Raw genomic sequence first — 22500 nt, 5'->3', positions numbered from 1 at the left:
AGAACAAGCAACTGAAAATAAACGGAACATTTTTCACGAGTGTTTGTTATTAATATTTACAGATGCGATGGTATTTTCGAACCAAACACTACTCTCATAATGAAAAATAAAATTTTTATGTACTGTATCTTGATAAAAACGCGTGAATTTTTTTTTTTTCAGAAATATGGTATATTTTTAAATCTTATGAATATTTCATATTGCTCAATTGCAATTTCGTTTAAGGCTGTATATAGTCATTCGCAGCAGGAATTGTATTTTTATATAATTCCTACTTTTTTTGAGGTCTCCAATTCCGATCATTCACTTGCAGTTCGATTTAATTCCTACTCATTTTAAAGCTCCAATTCCCCATTCATTTGCAATTCCAGTATTTATCTGCATATAAATTTCATATATAATTTTTTGTTAAAATAAATTCAAATTCCTGTTCATATTCCATTTAATTTTTTCCTCAAGGGAATTTCACTTCTCATCTTCAATTTCATCTGCCGTTTCTTGATAAAATTCAATTCCCATTACTTGTTAAACAGGAATTAGGAATTCCTGTTGCATTCCATTTCCCACGTACTTGTGAAACTCAGGCATCTGCTTATATCTTAGAGACCAATAATAGTGTTTTTATTCCTGATGTTTTCAATTCACTGAAGACTACTTTCTTAACAATAATCATGTCTGTATTGCTGACTCAATGTCAGCATTGCTGGCTTCATCAATGTTTGCATTGCTGACTACAATAATGTCTGTATTGCTGGCTACATTAAGGTCTGCATTGCTGACTCCATTTATGTCTACATTGCTGACTACATTAATATCTGCAATGCTGAAAACATCGATGTCTTCATTGCAGACTACGTTTATGTCTGCATTGCTAAATACATAATGTCTGCATTACTGACTACATGAATGTCTGTATTCCTGAGACTTTGTGGTGCTACCATTAACATTGACACAGGTACTTTTATGAAGGCTTAAGACTAAATCATTCGCGGTATAATCAAACAAGGGAGGAAAGACGATACCCACATGCCCCTAGCTGCACTCTGCCTCATTATGCTGGACACATGACGCAGATGGAGAGAGTCGCTGTAAAGCAAAAGCAAGAAAGTATTTCAACATTTAGGCTGACTCTGTCAGCATCACCAACGCTGACGACAAAGCTGACGTCAGCCACAAGCAAGGGGGGAAATTGCCACGCCAATGGAAAACTGTCAGCAAAATAATAAGAAAGAAAAATACCATCGAGGATGACTCAATGACCGTCTCCCATCTCCATAGCAACGCTTCTGTCTGCCCCGCCCCCACAACCTTCCCTTTCCCCCCTTCCCCTTCACCTTTTCCCTTTCCCCCTCCCACAAAACCCTCTTATCTTCCCTCTACCTTCATTCCCTCAACTAAGGTATCTTCGTCCATTTATCGTTCCTCTTCTTCCACAACATACTTTCAAGAACCATCTGTTGCGTCATAATGTTTACAGGAAAAAATAATGACGTAACGAAATTGAACGCTACTGCTAAACACTCAGACCTGTGTCATAGCATATCGAGTCATATCAAGAAAGACACAAGACAAAACAAGGCAAAACTAAGCGAGGAATGATTAAAAGAAGATTCTTTCAAGATCAAAACAATCCCTTTCCTGTCAAAACAAATTGTATCCCTTTCTGGGACAACTTAAGTACATTTTTTTCTCGCTTTCTCTGCAAATAAAAATTTCCCCTTTTCCCTTTTGGTCTCTACCAGTAATACTTTTTTTCCTGATAATCTTCACGTCAACAACGAAATCTCCTGAACACAGACTTTTTTTTATTTTTCATTCATCATCATTTTTCATCATCAAACAATACTATGAGCAATTCCTTCAAACTTTGTTCATATTCTAAGAAATAATTGCAGCCATAAAAACGTTATAACGTTGAATTGTCTGAGATCTTGTATTCAAAATTACCAAGCGATTGTGTTTTGAAAAAAGTTATTTTTAAAAGTATCTAAACTCAATTACGTCTACAATCCATTTAGTAATTAAGTAATGTGACCGATCTGTGGGATGGTGGAGCACACCTGGTAGTACATTAAGATAATGTAATTTTGACATTTCTTATAATTACCATTAAGGAGTTTTGGTTTTATTGAGAGTTAGAATGGTCCGTAAATACCTTTGACAATATTATATCTATATATATATATATATATATATATATATATATATTATATTTATATATATATATATATATATATATATATATATATATATATATGATATATACATACATTATATTATTTTATATATAATATATAATATATATATATATATAGATATATATATATATATATAATATATATATAAGGAATCTGGACCTATGTTTACTTTTTATTTCTTTGAAAAAACAAGTAACCCTAGATTTATAATTTCTTAATATATTGTATTATGTCCTGCAGTATCGCCTAAATTTTCTGATGTGTCAAAATTACTTGATTGTAGTTGAGATAGTTTGACCATATCATCGCATTCCTGAACAATCTCCGGAATGCCTGTGACCCGAGGAAAGTCTTTTAAGGACTGAAATTGAGACACTATGATAAATATTTTTATATTAAAATTAATGCATAATGAAGTATATCCTATTCTTATATCAAGTAACTGACATATGGGTAGCGACTTCCGTAGATTGTCTTCCTTTCTTTTTTTTTAATAAAATTTAAACCAGTATTTCCCTGTCTTCCACTTGACTTTAATTATCGAACGCTAATGAATATTATCAAAGGATCCCAAACTTGTTCTTATAAGGAAAAAAAATATTTTTTTCTTATTTCCCTACATTGACGTTCTCTCTTTCCGTACGTTTTTCCTTTTTCTATAAACGTTACGTTTTGCCGTGATTGGCGCTTTAACTTTTGAATTTTGCAAACCTTTAATTATTCAGTCTTGTTCACTTTCCCTCATTTCCACATTACTGTGCTGTGCTTCTTAAAGCAATATGAATAATTATTTAGTCATATCTACGCGTGAATCTAATTATTTCTGTGTATTTTTGTATGTGACAAGTATAAGATAAGACGTTTTCATTATATTTCTTGTTACTGTGCCCTCTGCAAGCAATATGAATGATTATTTATTCGGATTTCCGCGTATTTTTGTATGTGATGAAATACGATAAGGGGTTTTAATGACATTTTAGCTCTAAAAATAAAGGGCAGTAAATTGGTAAAATACGCAAAAGGTCGCACATCCTTAACAAACATGAAACATAAGACACTTAAAGTTTTACTGATAATCTTAATGAGAACAGTTAATTGATGCAAGAGGAATTCCACCGTCTCATTACCACTTGCTTTTCTGTCAACATTTAAATGCGCGATGAATAATCCTAGAAAAAGGCTGAAAATAACATCCTCGTGAATTTGGAAAAAGAAACCCACAAGATTATTGAGTATAACTCGTTTACTTGTAAGTATTTACATAGTATTTTTGTTAGCACTCGAGTACTTTCAGGCCCTATCTGTGGCCCTTTATCATGAGGTGTGTAGGTGGTCAGACACGGTTAAGGCCCAGCAGTCTTCTGGAACTTCTTCTTGTTGAGCTATCATTTATGTGATGGCTGTCCTGATATCCATTCTCTTGAGAGTTGTTCATCCACTCCTGTCGTTCTAATATCCTAAGCCGATGGTCAGTGGGATTAACCCTTGTGGTAAGTGAGTGGTTACCATCGGTCTGTTGGGTAGAAGACCTAACCTCCAGGTCAGAAGGGTCATTCCTCCTGAACTGTTAATGAGTCCTTGGTTTCCGATAAATTTCCCGTGGATTTTGGGTGTCGTAAAGTGTCCCAGTGAGGGAGTATCTTTGCGGATGAGCGCAAGCCTGTTCCAAGGAATGGCTTATCTACAGACTACAGTAACTACTGGCCAATCTCTATTCGCCTTGTGCTTTCCAAAGTTGCTGAAAAGCTTATTTTTAAGCCACTACATGAATATATTGAATCTAAAGGATTGTCACCTAATAGTCAATATGCATATAAGGAAGTAGTTTTAGACTTGGCATACCATTTGCAATGGATCATTGATAACGATTTTGAGTGCACAGTAATTCAAATAGATTTCAGTCATACTTTCTATTTAGCAAATTACACAGCACCTATTTATAAACTTCAGAATCTTGGAGTGGGTGGATATGTTTTAGGAATACTTCGAGATTTCCTTACAGGTTACGAAGCAGCAGCGAGTTACTGTGGACGGGATCTTTAGTGAAACAAGACCTCTTGTTTTCCTCTTTAATAAGTGGGATCTCCTCTGTCCGCATTTCCTTTTTACTTCCTCTTATTTCTTCCTAATGAGAAACCATATTCTTTGGAAGCTCGAATTTCTAGTGAATGCCCCCTGTGGTGGGCTTGTTTCATCTGAATAGCTTTCATCAATTGATTAATAATAATAATAATAATAATAATAATAATAATAATAATAATAATAATAATAATAATAATAATAATAATAATAACAACAACAAATGAGTTAAATTCTGATTCATTACACGAAGCATATCACTTTCTGAACGACCCCTTGTAAGTCCTTGCTTAATTAATTTCGTTTTCTGAGATGAAAGGTAAGAAAAACGTCCACCTTCTTTATTCCTTTATACAAAGAAGATATAACGAGGGCAATCCATTAAAAGTCTTGATTTTTAGTCCTCCTTTCAGGGTTAAACGCTTTTATGTACACGTGCAAGAGCGTGTGGCCTCACTGGGGCCCCTTTGATGCGTATGTACGTAATCAAGTAAAGCCTTTTGATAAGTGAACGCTGGAAATAGGAATCAAACTCAGTTAAGCAGTCTTTGTTGGTTGGTCAGAACTCTGAGATCAGCAGCAGTCTTTCTGCTATATGATTTCCTCTGACGGGAATATATTGCTGATTTCATCACTGAAGCTCTGATAACTAGTCTTTGGAGGGATATCAGAATAACGGGGGCGGGGGTCTGTGGGTGGGTGTCTGCCCTATCTCATTCTCTCCAGTTGTGCTTTACAAAAGATAGATAGCTAGATAGATAGATAGATAGATAGATAAATAGATAGATAGATAGATAGGAAGATAGATAGATAGATAGATAGATAGATAGGAAGGTAGATAGATAAATAGATGGATAGATAGATAGATAGAAGTTAATTGACCACAAAATGAAGATTACAAGCTCTAGAGTAGGTCCAACAAAAGTACATAAAAATGCATATTTGAATCTTGAGAACAAAACACAAAAACAAAAAATCTAAATTATACCACTTGAAACTTTCCCCTTTTTCATGCCTCCTCCTTCCTGAAGTTTATCATCCGGTTCCATTCTACCTCATCTTTTGTTCTTTTAATGTCGTTCTTGCAAGAGATAAATGTCAATTCTAAAGTTAATGGTAAAACAGATAGATGGACGGACTGAAAATAAAAAATAAAAAAAAAGGCAGACAGTAACACAGACAGAGATTGAAGTTTTTGACATAAATGGAAACCTTCGATTCATTCAATTCTCGAATTATTGCTCAGGAGTGATGTCGGTGGGAAATGGCTCGTTTTTAAGCCTTGTTTATTTTCAGACATTTTCATGAATTCTGAAGTCCCTAAATACTTTAGCTCTTATATAATTTGGCCGAACTGGAAATTTTGCTTCTCTGGGATGGTGATAACACTTCTCTTCCTTTCTGGAAAGGAAGCTGGCATAAAAGACTAGTCTTTTCTTATTGAGTAATTTTCTCGTGAAGACCTCGTACGCTGTAGTAGCACTTCTGTCAAATTTGCTCTTTTCACTTTGTCCAGTTTTTTGTCTAGTCAATTTTCGTAATGCAATGAACTGCCATTGTACGCATAACATTTGACCAGGCATTAAAGATCTTCATTACATTGACCAGCTTTAAAAGAAACACATAAAATTTATTCCCACCTTGAAATACACCTAAAAAAGGCATTTCCAAAACGTAATCTACATACGACTGTCAGCGAGTACTTATTTACCAAGATCGGACGCCCAACTGCCAGCATATCATTTTCTCGTTAATTTGTTTCCGGGAACAAACGAAGTCACTTATCCGTAAGGCAGTGGTGTAAGCTAGTATACAGACAAGTATGTCCACGAGACCTGTAGGCCATTATAAAAGAAGGTTGATCAGATTCCATCTCCACATTAGGTTACGTAACCACAACGGGCCTTCTCTCAAACCACGGTCCTCTGGATGTTCTGGTCTTTCGTCAAGGAATATTGACAAGTAGACTGACAGAGAGCTAGATGATGGTGATGTGTTTGTACATTCTTCTGTAAGGACTACATAGGCCAGTGAAATAAGACTAAGGGTTTATCTTGTATGCGGGAGCCAAACGATTCACGGCATTATTAAGATGCCTCTGACAATCCATTAACTTTACCTTGACTTTGCCGTACTTTACTTCCTGCGATAAAGGATGACTTCAAAGATGAAGACAAGAACGTGATTAATTCCACTCTGCTAAGCTCTTTGGTGCTATTAAACTTTCCACTTTGATCTTGTAGTTAAAACTCTGCACAATTTAAGGCGACGGACAAGTTCCAGGCGGTGTTTTGTAGTTCCTGTATCTTTTGTCGACGCTCTAGCAATGATAACAACTCTAATTGTGTCGTTATTTTTTTTTTTTATTTACCGAGACACCATTCATTGAACTATCTCTTTTGTGAAACTGGAATTCCTTGCTTTCTTTGTTCGCTTTCTGATATGTAGACAAGGGAAGGTAAAACAAAAGCCTTGATAAGGGAAGAGCAGTATGGAAGATCAAAATTTAACGTGTAATTTGTTAATGTTAAACCGCGAAGTCTGTCAGTCACTAAACGGGATAGCCTTATGTTAAATGAATAAATTAATCCTGTTTTAAAAATACTAGGAAATTTGGTAATAAGAATAAAAATCAGATAAGAAGAATGAAAATTTAGTCATTTTAAACCATTCATTCTGAGCTGATCGAACTGACGAAATCTGTACATAAAAGAACAGTTTTAAATCTAAAGTCTGTTATTTTATTTAGACTCTCTCTCTCTCTCTCTCTCTCTCTCTCTCTCTCTCTCTCTCTCTCTCTCTCTCTCTCTCTCTCTCTCTGCATACGGCTGTCCTTTGGCTCATTATTATTTTTCCCTTCTTTCTTATTACGTTGCACAAGTTTAAGCACTGATAACCTTGGCTCATTTTTCCTGCTCTGTAAGTCTTCATAATACTTGTCATTCACCATCTGTATGTCTATCTGTCTATTTATCGATTTTCTTCTACCCTTATTTGTAAATCTGGTATACTTGGTAACTGGGATATAAATATTTATTCAACTCTGATTCTGGATGCCTATGAAACAGGTGATGTAAAGCGTTTGCTGTTATTTCTGCAATTTTGACGACAAATCTTTTCCACGAAAATGTACCGCTTAATCCAAATACGTATTCTAACTATTGTGTAAGTAAACGTAACTCTGGAACCAATTAGATCACGTGAAGTATTCAGCAAAGTTGTCTCAAAGGCAATGGATCGTTCAGTGAATGGAATGTGAACTATTCCAGTCATGTGAACTGGAATGAATAGAACAGCTTCCAGCCAAAGATCTTCAATGAAATGGTCTGTCCCTCTGATGTAATTTTCTGTGAAGAACAAAAATTGAAACTCTATCTTTCTCTCTCTGTCTTTCTGTCTGTCTCTCTCCCAAAACTTCACATTCAACTTAAGATTGACCGACTTCCTTAGATATTATTGTTGAGGGGAGGGGCGGGGTGAGGGGGTGGGGCGTCGGCTGAAGAAGTCCCCGTCTTCAGACATTAGTTAAAATCTTTTTGTTGATCACTTTCCAGACAATTTGTTTCCTCCCACTGGAGGGCAGTAGCTCTTCAGGGTCTGGAATGCCTTCAAATGTTAGAATTATCTAACTCAAATCAATTTTAAGGCAAGTCTTTATACTTCAACTTACCTGCACCATTATCCTGAACAATTTCTTCTTGGCTTCGAATTTTGATTCATTAATTAATTCACTTTTTATCGGCAGCAAAAAGAACACCCGTTCTTCTGTCCGACAGGTAACACAAGACTACTCTCCTTGTCGGATCAAAAACAGTCAATAACTCAGTTTTCTTTCGCTTGTCCGAAACTCTCGAACAACGTTGAAATATAAAGACGGGAAAGCAAAACTGTTTCCGTATAAGGAATACATTTAACATTAAATTAATTCATTCAATTAGAAAACAAAAAGGGGAAAGTTAAGAATTTACATTTAATATTAACAAACGGCAATCATTCAGTTTACTTTCCGTCCATAAGCGAACACCAGAAATGGGGACAAAAAGTAAGAAACAAAAGAACTAGTCAATTCGACTATTCTCCCACGAATGAAATTACCATTCTCCAATCAACTATTTCTATATCTTCCCCAACCAACAAAAGAAAAGTGGATACACAAAGAACCATTTTGACAGATTAACTTGACAACAAAAGACAACCTTTATAAAACAAAACAAACCATTGTTTACAATCTACCCTCCCGAGCTAAACTTATTAGGTTTCTGGAGGCAAGAGCAGTACTACGGGTAGGCCTAGTAGATATTTCACTGGGCAAAGATGTTCCAGTGTCAGGTATTTCATCTGTCTCCAACTCACTAATATTTTCTTCTTGTTCTTCAATTTGAACATATAAATTAGGATCATTAAGCTCAGAATATAATTCTAAAGGTATTAAAAAACTAACATTAATTTCACTTTCACTTTTATCAGGCTTAACAATTCGAACAGTACGTACTACACCTTCGTTATCACTGAATGTTTCAACAATTCTAACCAATGGCCAATAAGTTCTAGATTTGGAAGGTAATTTAAAGAGCAATTTCCCCCATTTTTCCCCCTTTTCCCATTTTCTAGGAGGATGAAAAGAAGATCTATCCTTTTCTTTCAAAAGCTTACTAAAATATTCAGAAAGCCACCTTTCCTTAAAGCTTTCATAAAGTCCATCTCTAGTTTCCAAAGTACGAGCAAGGAGAGAAGAATACTCATGCTCCTCACCATACTCCCACTCAGGAACTTGTTCAGAATCACCAAACATTAATGAAGGAATAAATCTGCCAACCAAGAAATGATTAGGAGAAATTATATCTATCTCATTTTCACAAGATCTATAAGTTAAGGCCTATTATTCAAAATTTTCTGAATGTCAGAGAGGAAAATGACAAATTCAGAAAATGAAGGAGTAAATCTACCAAGAGTTTTAAAAAGGCAATGCTTAATTGCTTTAATTAATCTTTCCCAAACAGCACCGTACCACGCTGCGTACACCAGGGATAGTCTTATGAGAAATTGAAGCGACCCTAAACTTCTCCTCAAAACTCAGAAGAAAAAAGTAAGTAACTGTTTCAATTATATTACCAGCCTGAACAAAGGACTTGGCATTATCTGAATAAACAGCAACAGGAACACCAAACCTATTAGAAAATCTAATAAAAGCTAATATAAATTCTGAGATTGACATAGACTGGACAACTTCCAAATGTATTGCTCTTGTATTAAACAGTGAAACAAAATAAGAATGTACGCCCTTAAATTTTTCTTTTCTCCATTTTTTCTCCCTCAACCATAAGTGGCCTGTATAATCCACACCAGTATGAGCAAAAGGCACACTCAAATTAACCCTGGAAGATGGAAGCGAAGAAGAAGAAGGATACTTCACTGTGCTAGCATTATAACACTTGCATACAATACAATCCTTAAGGACAGACAAAACTGCTTGCCTAGCCTTCACAATCCACAAACCATGCATGCGCAAAAAACTAAAAGTGGATTGCAAACCCATATGCATAGACTTACAATGGGCAAAATAAATCAACAACCGGGTCAAATGATGCTTCTTATCCACAAGAACAGGATTGACAATATCAAATTTTAAAGTAATGTTTTTGTCAATCCGACCTTTAGTTCGCATTATACCATTATCATCCAGAAACAAATTAAACTGCCTAACTAAAAGTGGAACTTCAACTAAAGAATTTCTTTCTTTAGATAAGATAATTCAAGAGGAAAAGCTTCCTCTTGCATTAACCTTAGAAGGTAATTAGAAGCTGCCTCAACAGGGTCAGCTTGAATTTTCCTAAACTTATGTACAACAGTAAATACCTTAGAAACTACACTTATAAGTCTAGAAAAACTAGAAAAATTACTAATATTTACAAGAGGTTCCTTTTTAGGAAACATTACAGGAGAAATTAAGTCACCCTTCACATTATCAGGAATACAACCCAAAAGACCCTTAGGCCACTCGTCAGGAGATTCAACCAAGAAGGCCCTTTGATCCAAAGACTGAAATTTTCAAGAAAATGCTTACAAGTACAAGGTTTAGTAAGTAAATCAGCCTGATTGCTAGATGAAGGAATATACGCTAATGAAACTCTACAAAACCTATCAGAAATCCTATCTAACAGATTAGAAATTTCCTTCAACCTATTATTCACAAATGTTTTCTCTTAGGAGCCCTATTAAGTAAGAATCCAGCTAAGAACTACTTGGCTATCTAAAAAGAGTTATGCTTCAATTTTCAGTACAATTTAAATAGATTATTTTCAAAATAGTATCAAAACACTTCAAAGCTAATTGGGCGGCCAAAGTTTCTAAAGTTGGGAGAGTTTTTCTCCTTATAGGGCTACCTTAGTCTTAGCAAATATCAGGGAACGATGACCACCTTGCACAGCATACATAGCACACCATAAGCTTCCTTCGAAGCATTTGCAAATACATTTGATAGGAGCATCAGTTTTATAAGTTTGTCTGGAAAAAGAAGCTTGACTAACTTCACTGTAAGAACTGCAAATTTACTCCATAACTTAGCAATTTCAGCACTTGCTGTTTTCATCCCAGTTCGAAACTTGCTGCACAACTTACGAATAATAAGCTTGCCCTGCAGCATTATAGGTGCAAATATGCCAATAGGGTCAAAGACAGAAGACAAAGCTGACAAAATCTGACGCTTTGAGGAAGCATCCTTGTTCAATTGCTTAACCTTTAATTGTAAGGTATCCTGGTTAGAGTCACAAATATATCCTAAAATCTTCATTTCAGAAGAAGCTACCTTTTCATCTTCATCAAGAGTAGATAACAAAGCAGGGACAATTAGAACCCCACTCCCGTAAAGGCAACCCCCCTGAATTCATAATTTCCTTAATAGAATTGATAATAAATGGTGCCTGGGCTCCCTGATTAGAAGAGAGCACCAAGTTATCCATATAAAATTTGTCTTTAATCAGAGAAGCTACTTCATTCCCTCTATAACTAGACAAATGATGTTTGAGAATATAATTCAATATAAAAGGAGAACTTACAAATCCAAAAATTATGGTATTATACCTATAAGCAACAAACTTCCCATTTATCTTTCTAAAGAAACAAAAAATATTTCGATCAGACTCTAAAGATAACCTAACTTGGAGAAAAGCCTTCACTATATCAACTACAACTACATAATCATTATTCCTGAAATACAAAACCAATGACAACAAGTTGTTCATCAAATCAATACTAGGAAAAGCGGCTTCATTTAATGAAGGAGCTTTTCCCACCTTTAAACTACAATTGAATACAGGACGGATTTTAGTGGTGGCATTTTCATCATTTCTTATGACAGGACGATGAGGAATGAATACTTGGCCTGCGGCTCTATTTTTAACAGGCTCAATAATGCCAAGCTTCCTCCTGTCTATCAAAAACTTCCTCATATTTAGAGGCTATATCGATCTTCTAATTTAGAGTAAATCCGCTCGGCAACTGCCAATGAAATCTTTAAATTGTTAGGGACTTTTTCAATTAAATCCTTTTTCCATGGTAACTGAACGTGATAATGTCCTTCATGAAAAGAAATTTATTTAGCAAATTCAGCACTTGTTGGTCTTCATAAGGAAGTGAATTTTCATCTTTAAGCCCAATCGATTCTAAGTTATAGAAATTGTCGAGTCCATACTCGACACAAGAATCAGGAAAGATATCATTCAATGGATCGAACTTATAGCCTACTGGATTAACTGCAAAATTTACTAATAATTTATGTTTTCCAAGTTGCTTAGGAGGAACAAATTCCAGTAGTCTAATCTTATCAGGCTCAGAAGTCTGTTTAATCTCCAAATTAAGGGAAGAATTATAAAAAACTCTAGATTCTCTGTTACATTCAGGTACATATTTAATCTCCTTATTAGGAATAAATCTAACAGATTCAGCTTTACCATTACCTCTTGGTCTATTTTCCAAGATTTTATTACTATCAATTATAGGACAAGACTCTACCTCTCTTATTGGTTTACCTCTAACACAAGGTTCATAAGAATCAATTCTCTCATAAAAAAGCTTCCTTTGTGAAGGATGAACAAAATTGACTACTGTACCAAATGGAATAACCCCTTTATGCAACTTAATTACTCTAACCTTAATATTAAATACTCTTCAGAGTCTAAATCTAACTGACTAAATTCCTGAAGGATATCATTACCCTAGGATACCTAATATATTTACAATTCAGAATTCCTTCTGGGTAATTTATTACATACAGAATAACCTGCAGATTCCAAATTTTTTAACTACAGAAGGCAACATAGGAATTTGGAGGGAAAGATTAAAATTTTCCTAATGCAAAAAAAAGACAACTAGACTTTATCCCACAAGGCATTGTTAAATCAGCTACCAAATGAAATCCCTCACTAACTCTAGCTGGCAACCCAAAAGAAGAAGCTACCTAGATAAAGGAGCACCATAATCTCCTAATTTACAATCAACAATTTGTTTATTAATAACACTAAATGGGCTCCAGTGTCTAATAGAAAACAACATTTAAAAGATTTTCTACCCCTACCAACTTTAAGTGTAATAAAGGGAACAAATATTTCAGACCCTGATTGACAACTTAATACTTTTTTACCAAAATCCTTAATAGCATGAGGACACATTGCTCCATGATGTTCAGATTTATTGCAAGAAAAACATTTATAAGGTAACAATGATTTATTTCCCGGACATTCCGATGGCCCTATGCCTATCACTCAAGCATTTAATGCATAAAGTTAGTTCTTCAGCTCTATTCTTCCTAGCTTGCAAAGTATCAAACCTAGTACATTTAGAAGAATTATGACCTGTTTCTTTACAAAATTTACATCTACCAGAAGATAAAGGTTTACTGGTAAATTGAACTTTATTAGAGTCATTACCAGCAGTAGATTTATTACTATACTTTGATTGTTGGAAATTACGGTCTTTACCTTCATATTTAACTTTAGGTTTTGCACCAGAATTTTCATTATGACCTAAACTAAGGCGTGCAATAATACTCTGATAATTATCTAACAACTGGTTAAAATTAGGATAAGAAGATCCTGTAGTTCTAGAGAGTTCTATCAATTTCTAGGAAGTTTCCTATTTACAATTTTGCTAATTAGCAATAGAGCAGCCGAATCGACTTCAATCAGATCTATACCAAGTCCCTTCAAATCAATGAATTTATTATTCAAAGACCTAACCAAAGATTGTACTTCACTAAGAGATTTTACTTCAGAAGTGTTCAAAACTTCACCTATTACTTGATCAATTATGTTGTCTTCATCCAGAAAATTAAGATCTAATTGCTTAAAAGCCAAATCAAAACCCTCATCATTTACTGGTAATGTTTTCTACTATACTTAACGCTTCACCTAACAAATAACCTTTAAATAAATAAACCTTTGAGCATTAGTTAAGTTAGGCATACCAGCCAAAGCATTATTAAAAGCCTTCTTAAAGTTAAAATAGGCAAATGGATTAACTGCATTGTTTTCAAACTTCTGAATTTGTATAGGAGGGAGAGGTAATTTTACAATTTTACTAGAACCATTTTGAGGAGTATTCTTACCTCCAAACAAATTATCAAATTTTACTTTAAATTCTGACAGAGTTTTCTGTATTTCATAATGATAATCTCTTGCTGCTTGCATAATACTATCTAGTTCATCTTCAGCAGCAATTTCACAAATGCTTGCATCAAAATTCTCAACTATTACTAAATTAGCATCAATTTTATGAATAAATTCTTGTAACAAATGACTATTAATTTGATCGTCCTTTAAAGAGTCAACCTTCTTAACATCAAGAGTTATTAAACCCTTAACATAATCCCTCTTTTTAATTAACTTTTTTTAATTCAGAATCAGTCATCTTGAACAATGCTATTAACCAATACTAAATTACCCAAAGAAAAAATCTAAACTTAACTTAATCAAGTCAATGCAAAGCAAGTTATCATCAAATACTTCATAATGAAAAAATGCAGCATACTATGCTAACAGCAAATTTAGGCTAGCCTACCTCAAACTTTATCAATAATAATTTAGATTACACTTAACATCAGCTAGGCTTATCAACAGGTTATTTAAATGAAAAGGTTACTAACTTAACCTAAACTTAATCTAAACTTAAATTAATACAAGTATAAATAAGGACCAATACTGCTCCTTTCCTTATAAGGAATAACACAGTAATACAAAAAATCCTAACATTACAAACCAGATAAGCCAAGAGAAAAAAAAAATATTACTTGACACTAGAACAGCTAAACTAACTTAACCTAGGCCTTTGCTCATACTAAAAGTCAGCCATTCTCCGAGCCAACTTCACATTTCCATCAATATTGAGGTGTACTCCATCCCTGGCATAAAGGCGTGGGTCAGAAAATCCCTTAACCCCTTTCATTAGAAACAAACTATCCTTGCCCTTCCATTTGTTCAACCACTTATTGAATTTATTAGATTTTAGCCTTAAAATCCTGCCGCAACGCATCAAAACTTTTCACAGTGGTTAAAAAAGAACCTATCCTCTATCTGGGCAAAAAATTAGTTTAGCCTCAGGACACAACTTCTTCAGCAATTCAGCAAAGGCCTCACAACAGTGCTCTACTTTCCATACCTTCGCAGTACTGTGATAGCATCCAAATCATTGCTGCCCAAGAACACAAAGATACGACTAGGCCTAGACCTCCTAGGGTTAGCGAAATACCACTCTACGTCATCCTTGATGTTTTCAAAGGTTGCGCCCCCTTTACAGATGTAATTAAACCCGTCACATTCTCTCAAACTCAACTCAGACAACCTCCGCACCCAGCTATGCCCAATAACAAGTGTCATAGCCAAAAAAAAAAAAAAAAACAAACAACAAGACAAAAAAGTAACTGAAATCTTATCGGGTTCGGGGAAAAAAAAGTAAAAAAAATTCAAAATCGAATGTTAAGAATTATTAACTCAAATCAATTTTAAGGCAAGTCTTTATACTTCAACTTACCTGCACCATTATCCTGAACAATTTCTTCTTGGTTTCGAATTTTGATTCATTAATTAATTCACTTTTTATCGGCAGCAAAAAGGAACAACCGCCCCCGTTCTTCTCCTCCGATCAGGTACAACAAAGACTACTCTCTTTGGTCGGATCAAAAACAGTCAACAACTTAACTCCGTTTTCTTTCGCTTGTCCGAAACTCTCGAACAACGTTGAATATAAAGACGGGGAAAGCAAAACTGTTTCCTTATAAGGAATACATTTAACATTAAATTAATTAATTCAATTAGAATACAAAGGGGAAAGTTAAGGAATTTACATTTAATATTAACAAACGGCAATCATTCAGTTTACTTTCCGTCCATAAACGAACACCAGAAATGGGGACAAAAAGTAAGAAACAAAAGAACTAGTCAATTCGGCTATTCTCCCACGAATGAAATTACCATTCTCCAATCAACTATTTCTATACAAAAGAGGTAGGTTTTAAATCTTTAAAAAAAACTAACGAATCTGGTTATATACAATTATGTCTAACTGAAAAATGGACCGAGATTCATAGACGTAAAATCGTTCACTCTTGGAGGAAAAGCATCAGAACAACAGTGTCGAGTAACTTTGATTTGGTGATTCACAGACTTAGGCCTACCATGAGAAATATATTGTGTTCACTATAGGAAATCGGACTCTCAGTCAGAAATAATATTAGACTTTTGCTGAGAATCCACTGGAAGTCAAATCAATTCATAGATTTGCCAACCTAAGTCAAAATATTATATCTTCAATAGTTTTGGGGTGAAAATAATTACTCTGTTGTAGGAAATCCAGGCGATTTCATTAATGATTCTGTGACATTTAAAAGTCTTGATCTCAGTCTTTCAATCCTAATTCATCGTTCTGTGAACGTTCTGTAGGATCAGGCTTAATCACAATGTCGACGTAAGCCATAAGCGAGGAGCTATATCCTGTTTAGCTATATTCTGTAAGACCTCCTTCAGCGTGGTATTATTAGTGCCTCTTTTTCTTGTGCACCTTACTTTTCTAAGCACCGGCATCCCTATTCTATTCATGAGTCACAGTGCTCTCTCAATCCTCTTACCCTCAAACTGCGGAATCCTTCACAGTGCCACATTTTCAGTGCCAATGTCATAAGGTCTTGAGTCTTCAATACTATTTTGAAGTGATACCTGTATGTATGTTTATTTGTTTCTGATTTAGTTTACGTTTATTTACTTGTCATTGTTTCACTGCTCTTGTTGTATTTACAACCAAAATGGAACATTCTTGGAAATTTGCTTCATGTGAGAGCTTGTCCATTTTAGCTAACAAAAATTTAGGGAAATAAATTAGAACTAAAATATAAACATCCTCTGGAAATTAAGTTGTATTTAGGAGAAATTATTGCTACATGATGCACACGCACACATACACACACACACACACACACACCACACACCACACACACACACAGACACACACACAGACATCTATATATATATATATATATATATATATAGATAGTATATATATATATGTGTATATATATATATATATATATATATATATATATATATATATATATAGATAGATAGATAGATAGATATATATGCCATATCCCGAACTACATAAATAATAAATATGCAGTTTTGATTTAACTTCTACATACTTCAGCGAATGCCCCTTTTTTTATTATCCTTATTTCGACCTATATCATCTTCATTTTATTGTTTTGTTATTTTTTTCAGAGGTCATCCTTCGTTTGGGGCAGAAAAGGCACTGGCAACACCCAACATCCATTTCCTCTCACTCCAACACTAACACCCAACCCCCCCCCCCCCCCCCCCTCTCTCTCTCCTCTCTCTCTACACAACACACCCCCCCTCCCCCCCCCCTCTCCATTAACTAAGGGCTATTAAATCAGACTCGTGAACTACAAAAATATATTTATTTAAGAGCAAGGCATAAACTAAATAACTCAGGTTCTTAGCAAAATGATTAAATGAAATGTTGAACTCAAATAACCCACTCCATATTTGTATTACAATAACCAACATTATCTTAGTCATGAAACTGGAAAAGTCACAATAGTCTATTAACACCATGGAACATTAGTCAAGTTCCCATATCAATTAAGTCACCATATTCAGTACCCCTTTCTCAGATCAGTTCCCCTTATCTCAGATCAGTTCTCCTTTCTCAGAACCACCAGTTAGAAGACAGGAGAACACCTCGATAAGCACAAGATTATAAATTAAAATCAAAAGATCATATGAAATAGAACAACATTGAAATAAATATTCAAAATACAGACAAGCCACTTTTTTGGCCAAATAATAAGTATGCTTACCCATTCAACACAGTATTCACATGCTTTTTTCAAAAAAGTACTTTTGCAGAAGCCATCTTGGCTCTGCCGCTTCTGTAATGATCTCTCACCTTGGTTACCTTACTATCTCATTATGTAGGGAAAAAGCTCGCACGTACGTACGAACTCACACACATTGTTCACGCCTAAGAAACCACCTCACACCAGTTTCATAAGGCACTGCTGCAACCGCCTTCCACCAGGCCTCTTCAAGAGCTTTATTTTAACTAAACAGAATGGGCATTACAAAAATTCATAAACACTTTCCCACTGGGAAAAAAAAATTATCATAATTGTCAAAGTAAAAATTAGGTTGTTTAAATCATAAACAAATTGTCAAATCAGCAATTCAAACAGGTTAAAAGAGAGAACTATTCAACGATTTGGTGAATGGTCATTTAAACTTTTCTCTGAATTTGTACTGTTGGGAAACAATATGAAGGAATAAAGGGTCTAATTTATATATGCCCTGACTTATATTAAAGTTATTTTGTTTGCTAAAACATATGCAAGCTGCTTCTAACAAATTTCTTGCAATCATATCTTTTTCTTTGAATAATGTCTCTGTTTTGTTCCAAAGGATAGGACAGCCACAATTTTGTACATGTAAGTTCACAGCATTGCTTGGAGAATTTGTTCTTACACAATATCGATGCTGGGAAATTCTCTTATCGATATCTTTTCCTGTTTGTCCCGGGTAGAATTTGCCACATTCACAATGTATTTTGTAAACCACGCCTTCTTCTTGTTTGGGGCTGTTGCAAATAACTGTCTTTCCTACTGTGTTGGAGTAAGAAAATACTACTTTAAAGTTTAATAATCTCAAAGGATAAACAATATCAATGAATGAAGGGTGGAATGGGAGAGCCAGGGAATGATCTAAAACAGTGACTATTCTAAGATCACTTATTTGTTCCATCCCAGTTGGTCGATCTCAGCTCCTTGTTTTTCACTCCTCCTTCCCTTCGCTACGGACGAGAAAAACTTCACAAGAGACACAAAAGAGTGTCATTATTCCTGCATGGACGGTTTTCCTTTTCTGTGAGAAAAAGTCCTCTTTGTTACGAAGTTCAAAGGGCGGGCCTTTAAAACAGGGGGAAATGATAATCCTGCCATTATCCTACGATCCTTTTGTGACTTTGTTTCGGTGGGGTCTCATTTCTAAAGAGTTGAAAAATAGCCATTATTTGCTGAAACTCTCTTTGCTTTGCGTTTTATGGTCCACTTCCAGTCTCTTTCACGACAGAGAATTGCATTTGCTGAATAAATGTGTATGTTTCTAAATCTTCATTTGTTTATGCAAATGAGTCTCTTTATCTCTTTGTGCCGCAACTTTGAGTGACTCAATGTTTTCGTCAAATTTCTGAGCATTAATCTCGGATGAAGTGTTACCTAAAGATGAGAGATCGCAATTTTAAATTGTTGTGACTCTTTGAGGACTTAATTTCTTGTCAGTTGTTTATTGCAATTAAAGTCAATCATCATCGCCCCTGTTAAATTAAAGTTAGACTTTTCAAGGCATTATCAAATTTTGCAAGGCACATTTCACCTGTCAAAAGTGATAAAGATGAAAATTATCTTAATTTCCAATCGTTAAGGACAGAAAGCCCCACTTTTGGAACCTGGACTAATCACTAAAGAATATTATAGGTCTTTTTTTAAGGAATTTGTCTTTTCAATCATTTTCAGGAAGTAACATTTGCTGGTTATTCTTTAAAATTCTAATATTGTCACCTGGAAGTCTACGAACGTTTTACCAGTCATACTGAAAAAATATTTGTTTACATTTAACTCAAAAGTTCAAAAGAAATTGCAATGCATTACTACCCTGATACGATTCTCCTTGTTTTTTTCAATAATTTGTCAACATTTTTAGTTACTAATTCGTTAATTTATCAGTTTTTTCTAGTAACTTATGTCCTCTATCTGTACTCTTATTATCTTCTGTTACTTCGTTCAAATAAACACCATATCATTTGGAAGCCTGAATTTCAAGTCACTGGTCCCTTTGGCGGGCTTCTTCCATATGAATAGGTTTCGTCTTCTAAATAATAATAGGCCGGCAACTGACTGGTTAAGCAACATTGGGGCTGGTCAGTCGTTGGATGGGTGACCGCTCTCCTCGGCGTTGATTCCTTGGGAAAGGATCTTTACCATAATTTTCTCAGTCTACTCAGCTGTAAATGAGTACCTATTCCTGATGGGGTTGGTTCCAGCTATGGGTTAAATGGCAAAACTCAGCAATGATGGAAAATGAATGAAGGATTAAACGACAACGGAATGGAACCTCTAGCAACAGAGGAGCTTCGTCCAGCAGCCAGGTATTCAGCCTAATTGAAGGGGAAGACGGTCAGGTACTTGGAGGTCGTTATCCAGCAACTGACCACCACAACAACAGTAACCAACAACCAGAGACTGGAGCTACAGAAGCAAACCAGAGGAAGAAATGGACAAGAGAAGAAAATAAGGAAATATGGAGATGCTACATCAGAAGCAACCCAACGGAGAGAGGATATAGAAGAAGGTTGGTCAACATCTGGAATGAGAGGAATAACACCCCCCAAACAGAGCAGAGGCTGGCAGACCAAGTAAGGGACATAAGGAAAAAGAACTGGCTCTCCCCAACAGAAAGAGAGGAATTGGAAAGGGAAATGACACACGGCAATGAATTACAAGAAGACGAACTGAGAGACGATGCCACAGAAGACGACAGGGAGGATGAGGTATCAAACAACGACATACGAAGAAACACCGACGAAGTAACAGACAAGACGGAATGGGTAGAAAAGATCAGACAATGGATGAAGCCAGACACAGAGAGAACAAAGATCCCCTCCATGAAAGCCTACAACACCAAGAAATTAAGGGAGAAAACAGGTGAGGTCAATGAAATAAGGAGACTAATACACACCACCAATATCACAGAAACAAATTACTTGACATATGCAGGAGCAAGATTATTTGCAGAACTGATGGGGATACGAACACCAACACCACCAGCACAACCAACCCAACAGAAACCAAAACAACAACCACCTTGGAAAAGGCGCCTGGAAAAGCAAATCATGGAGATGAGATCTGACTTGAGTAAACTGAAAGAGATGGCAGAAAAAAGGCAAGAAAACAAGGAAGGAACTGAACGAGAAATACAAAGTACAAGAGAGGGGACTAAACAACACAATAGAAGATGTAAAACAGAGGCTTAAGGCCAAAGCACATAAGATCCAACAGTACATGAACAGGAATAGGGGATACCAACAGAACAAACTATTCGGAACCAACCAGAAAAGACTATACAGCCAACTAAGAGGGGAAGACAACCACCAAGAAATTCCTGAAGCCGAACCAAGTAAGAGACTCTGGGAAAACATCTGGGGCAATCCGGTATCACACAACAAACATGCAACATGGCTCCAGGAAGTCAAGGAAGAAGAAACAGGGAGATTAAAACAAAGATTCACTTACATCACGACAGACACAGTCAGACACCAACTAAAGAAAATGCCAAACTGGAAAGCCCCAGGTCCTGATGAAGTCCATGGATACTAGCTAAAAAACCTCAAGGCCCTACACCCACGAATAGCAGAACAACTCCAGCATTGTATCACAAATCACCATGCACCCAAATGGATGACCACGGGAAGAACATCCTTAATCCAGAAAAAAGAGTAAGGGAAATATAGCCAGTAACTACAGGCCTATCACCTACCTACCAATAATGTGGAAGTTACTAACAGGTATCATCAGCGAAAGGCTATACAACTACCTAGAGGATACAAACACCATCCCCCACCAACAGAAAGGCTGCAGAAGGAAGTGTAGGGGCACAAAAGACCAGCTCCTGATAGATAAAATGGTAATGAAGAACAGTAAGAGAAGGAAAACCAACCTAAGCATGGCATGGATAGACTATAAGAAAGCCTTCGTCATGATACCACACACATGGCTAATAGAATGCCTGAAAATATACGGGGCAGAGGAAAACACCATCAGCTTCCTCAAAAATACAATGCGCAACTGGAATACAATACTTACAAGCTCTGGAATAAGACTAGCAGAGGTTAATATCAGGAGAGGGATCTTCCAGGGAGACTCACTGTCCCCACTACTCTTCGTAGTAGCCATGATTCCCATGACAAAGGTACTGCAGAAGATGGATGCTGGGTACCAACTCAAGAAAAGAGGCAACAGAATTAACCATCTGATGTTCATGGACGACATCAAGCTGTATGGTAAGAGCATCAAGGAAATAGATACCCTAATCCAGACTGTAAGGATTGTATCTGGGGACATCAGGATGGAGTTTGGAATAGAAAAATGCGCCTTAGTCAACATACAAAATGGCAAAGTAACAAGGACTGAAGGGATAAAGCTACCAGATGGGAACAACATCAAACACATAGATGAGAATGGATACAAATACCTGGGAATAATAGAAGAAGGGGATATAAAACATCAAGAGATGAAGGACACGATAGTAGAGGAAAAGACCCCATATAGACTCCACTTTTCTAGCCCCGCCCCCCGCCCCCCACCCCCCAAGGGGCGTGGCTCCCCCCCACCCCCCTCCCCCCTCCTGATTGGCTCATGTACGTACGTGAGGCCTAAAAAGGGGCGGGACACCCCCAAAACCCCCAAAAGGGGGGTTGGCCACCCTGACCCCATATAGACTCCATTGTCTGGGGGGTGTGGCCGGGGCGGGACCCAAACCCCCAAAAACCCCAGGGCCCGTGCACCCTGACCCCATATAGACTCCACTTGTCTGGGGGGTGTGCCACTGCCCCATATAGGACTCCACTATTCTGGGGGGCGTGGCCACCCCCCTGACCCCAAATTGACTCC

The 22500-nt window shown here is 36.1% G+C and overlaps 1 protein-coding gene across 1 annotated transcript in view; it reads right to left on the bottom strand.

The window, feature by feature from the left end:
• LOC135211295 (uncharacterized) overlaps positions 1-22500 on the bottom strand; it is a 53903-nt gene that overhangs the window by 18965 nt on the left and 12438 nt on the right. Inside the window, exons 7-8 of the mRNA XM_064244613.1 lie at positions 8931-9085; positions 8511-8648 (exon numbers count right to left, since the gene is read on the bottom strand). Of these exons, the coding sequence (XP_064100683.1) occupies positions 8511-8648; positions 8931-9085 (293 nt within the window). The remainder of the gene's footprint in view (positions 1-8510; positions 8649-8930; positions 9086-22500) is intronic.

The sequence above is a fragment of the Macrobrachium nipponense genome, chromosome 4, assembly GCF_015104395.2.
Source record: "Macrobrachium nipponense isolate FS-2020 chromosome 4, ASM1510439v2, whole genome shotgun sequence".
In the NCBI taxonomy this organism is placed as follows: Eukaryota; Metazoa; Arthropoda; class Malacostraca; order Decapoda; family Palaemonidae; genus Macrobrachium; species Macrobrachium nipponense.
This window is presented reverse-complemented; position numbering and strand designations above follow the sequence as displayed.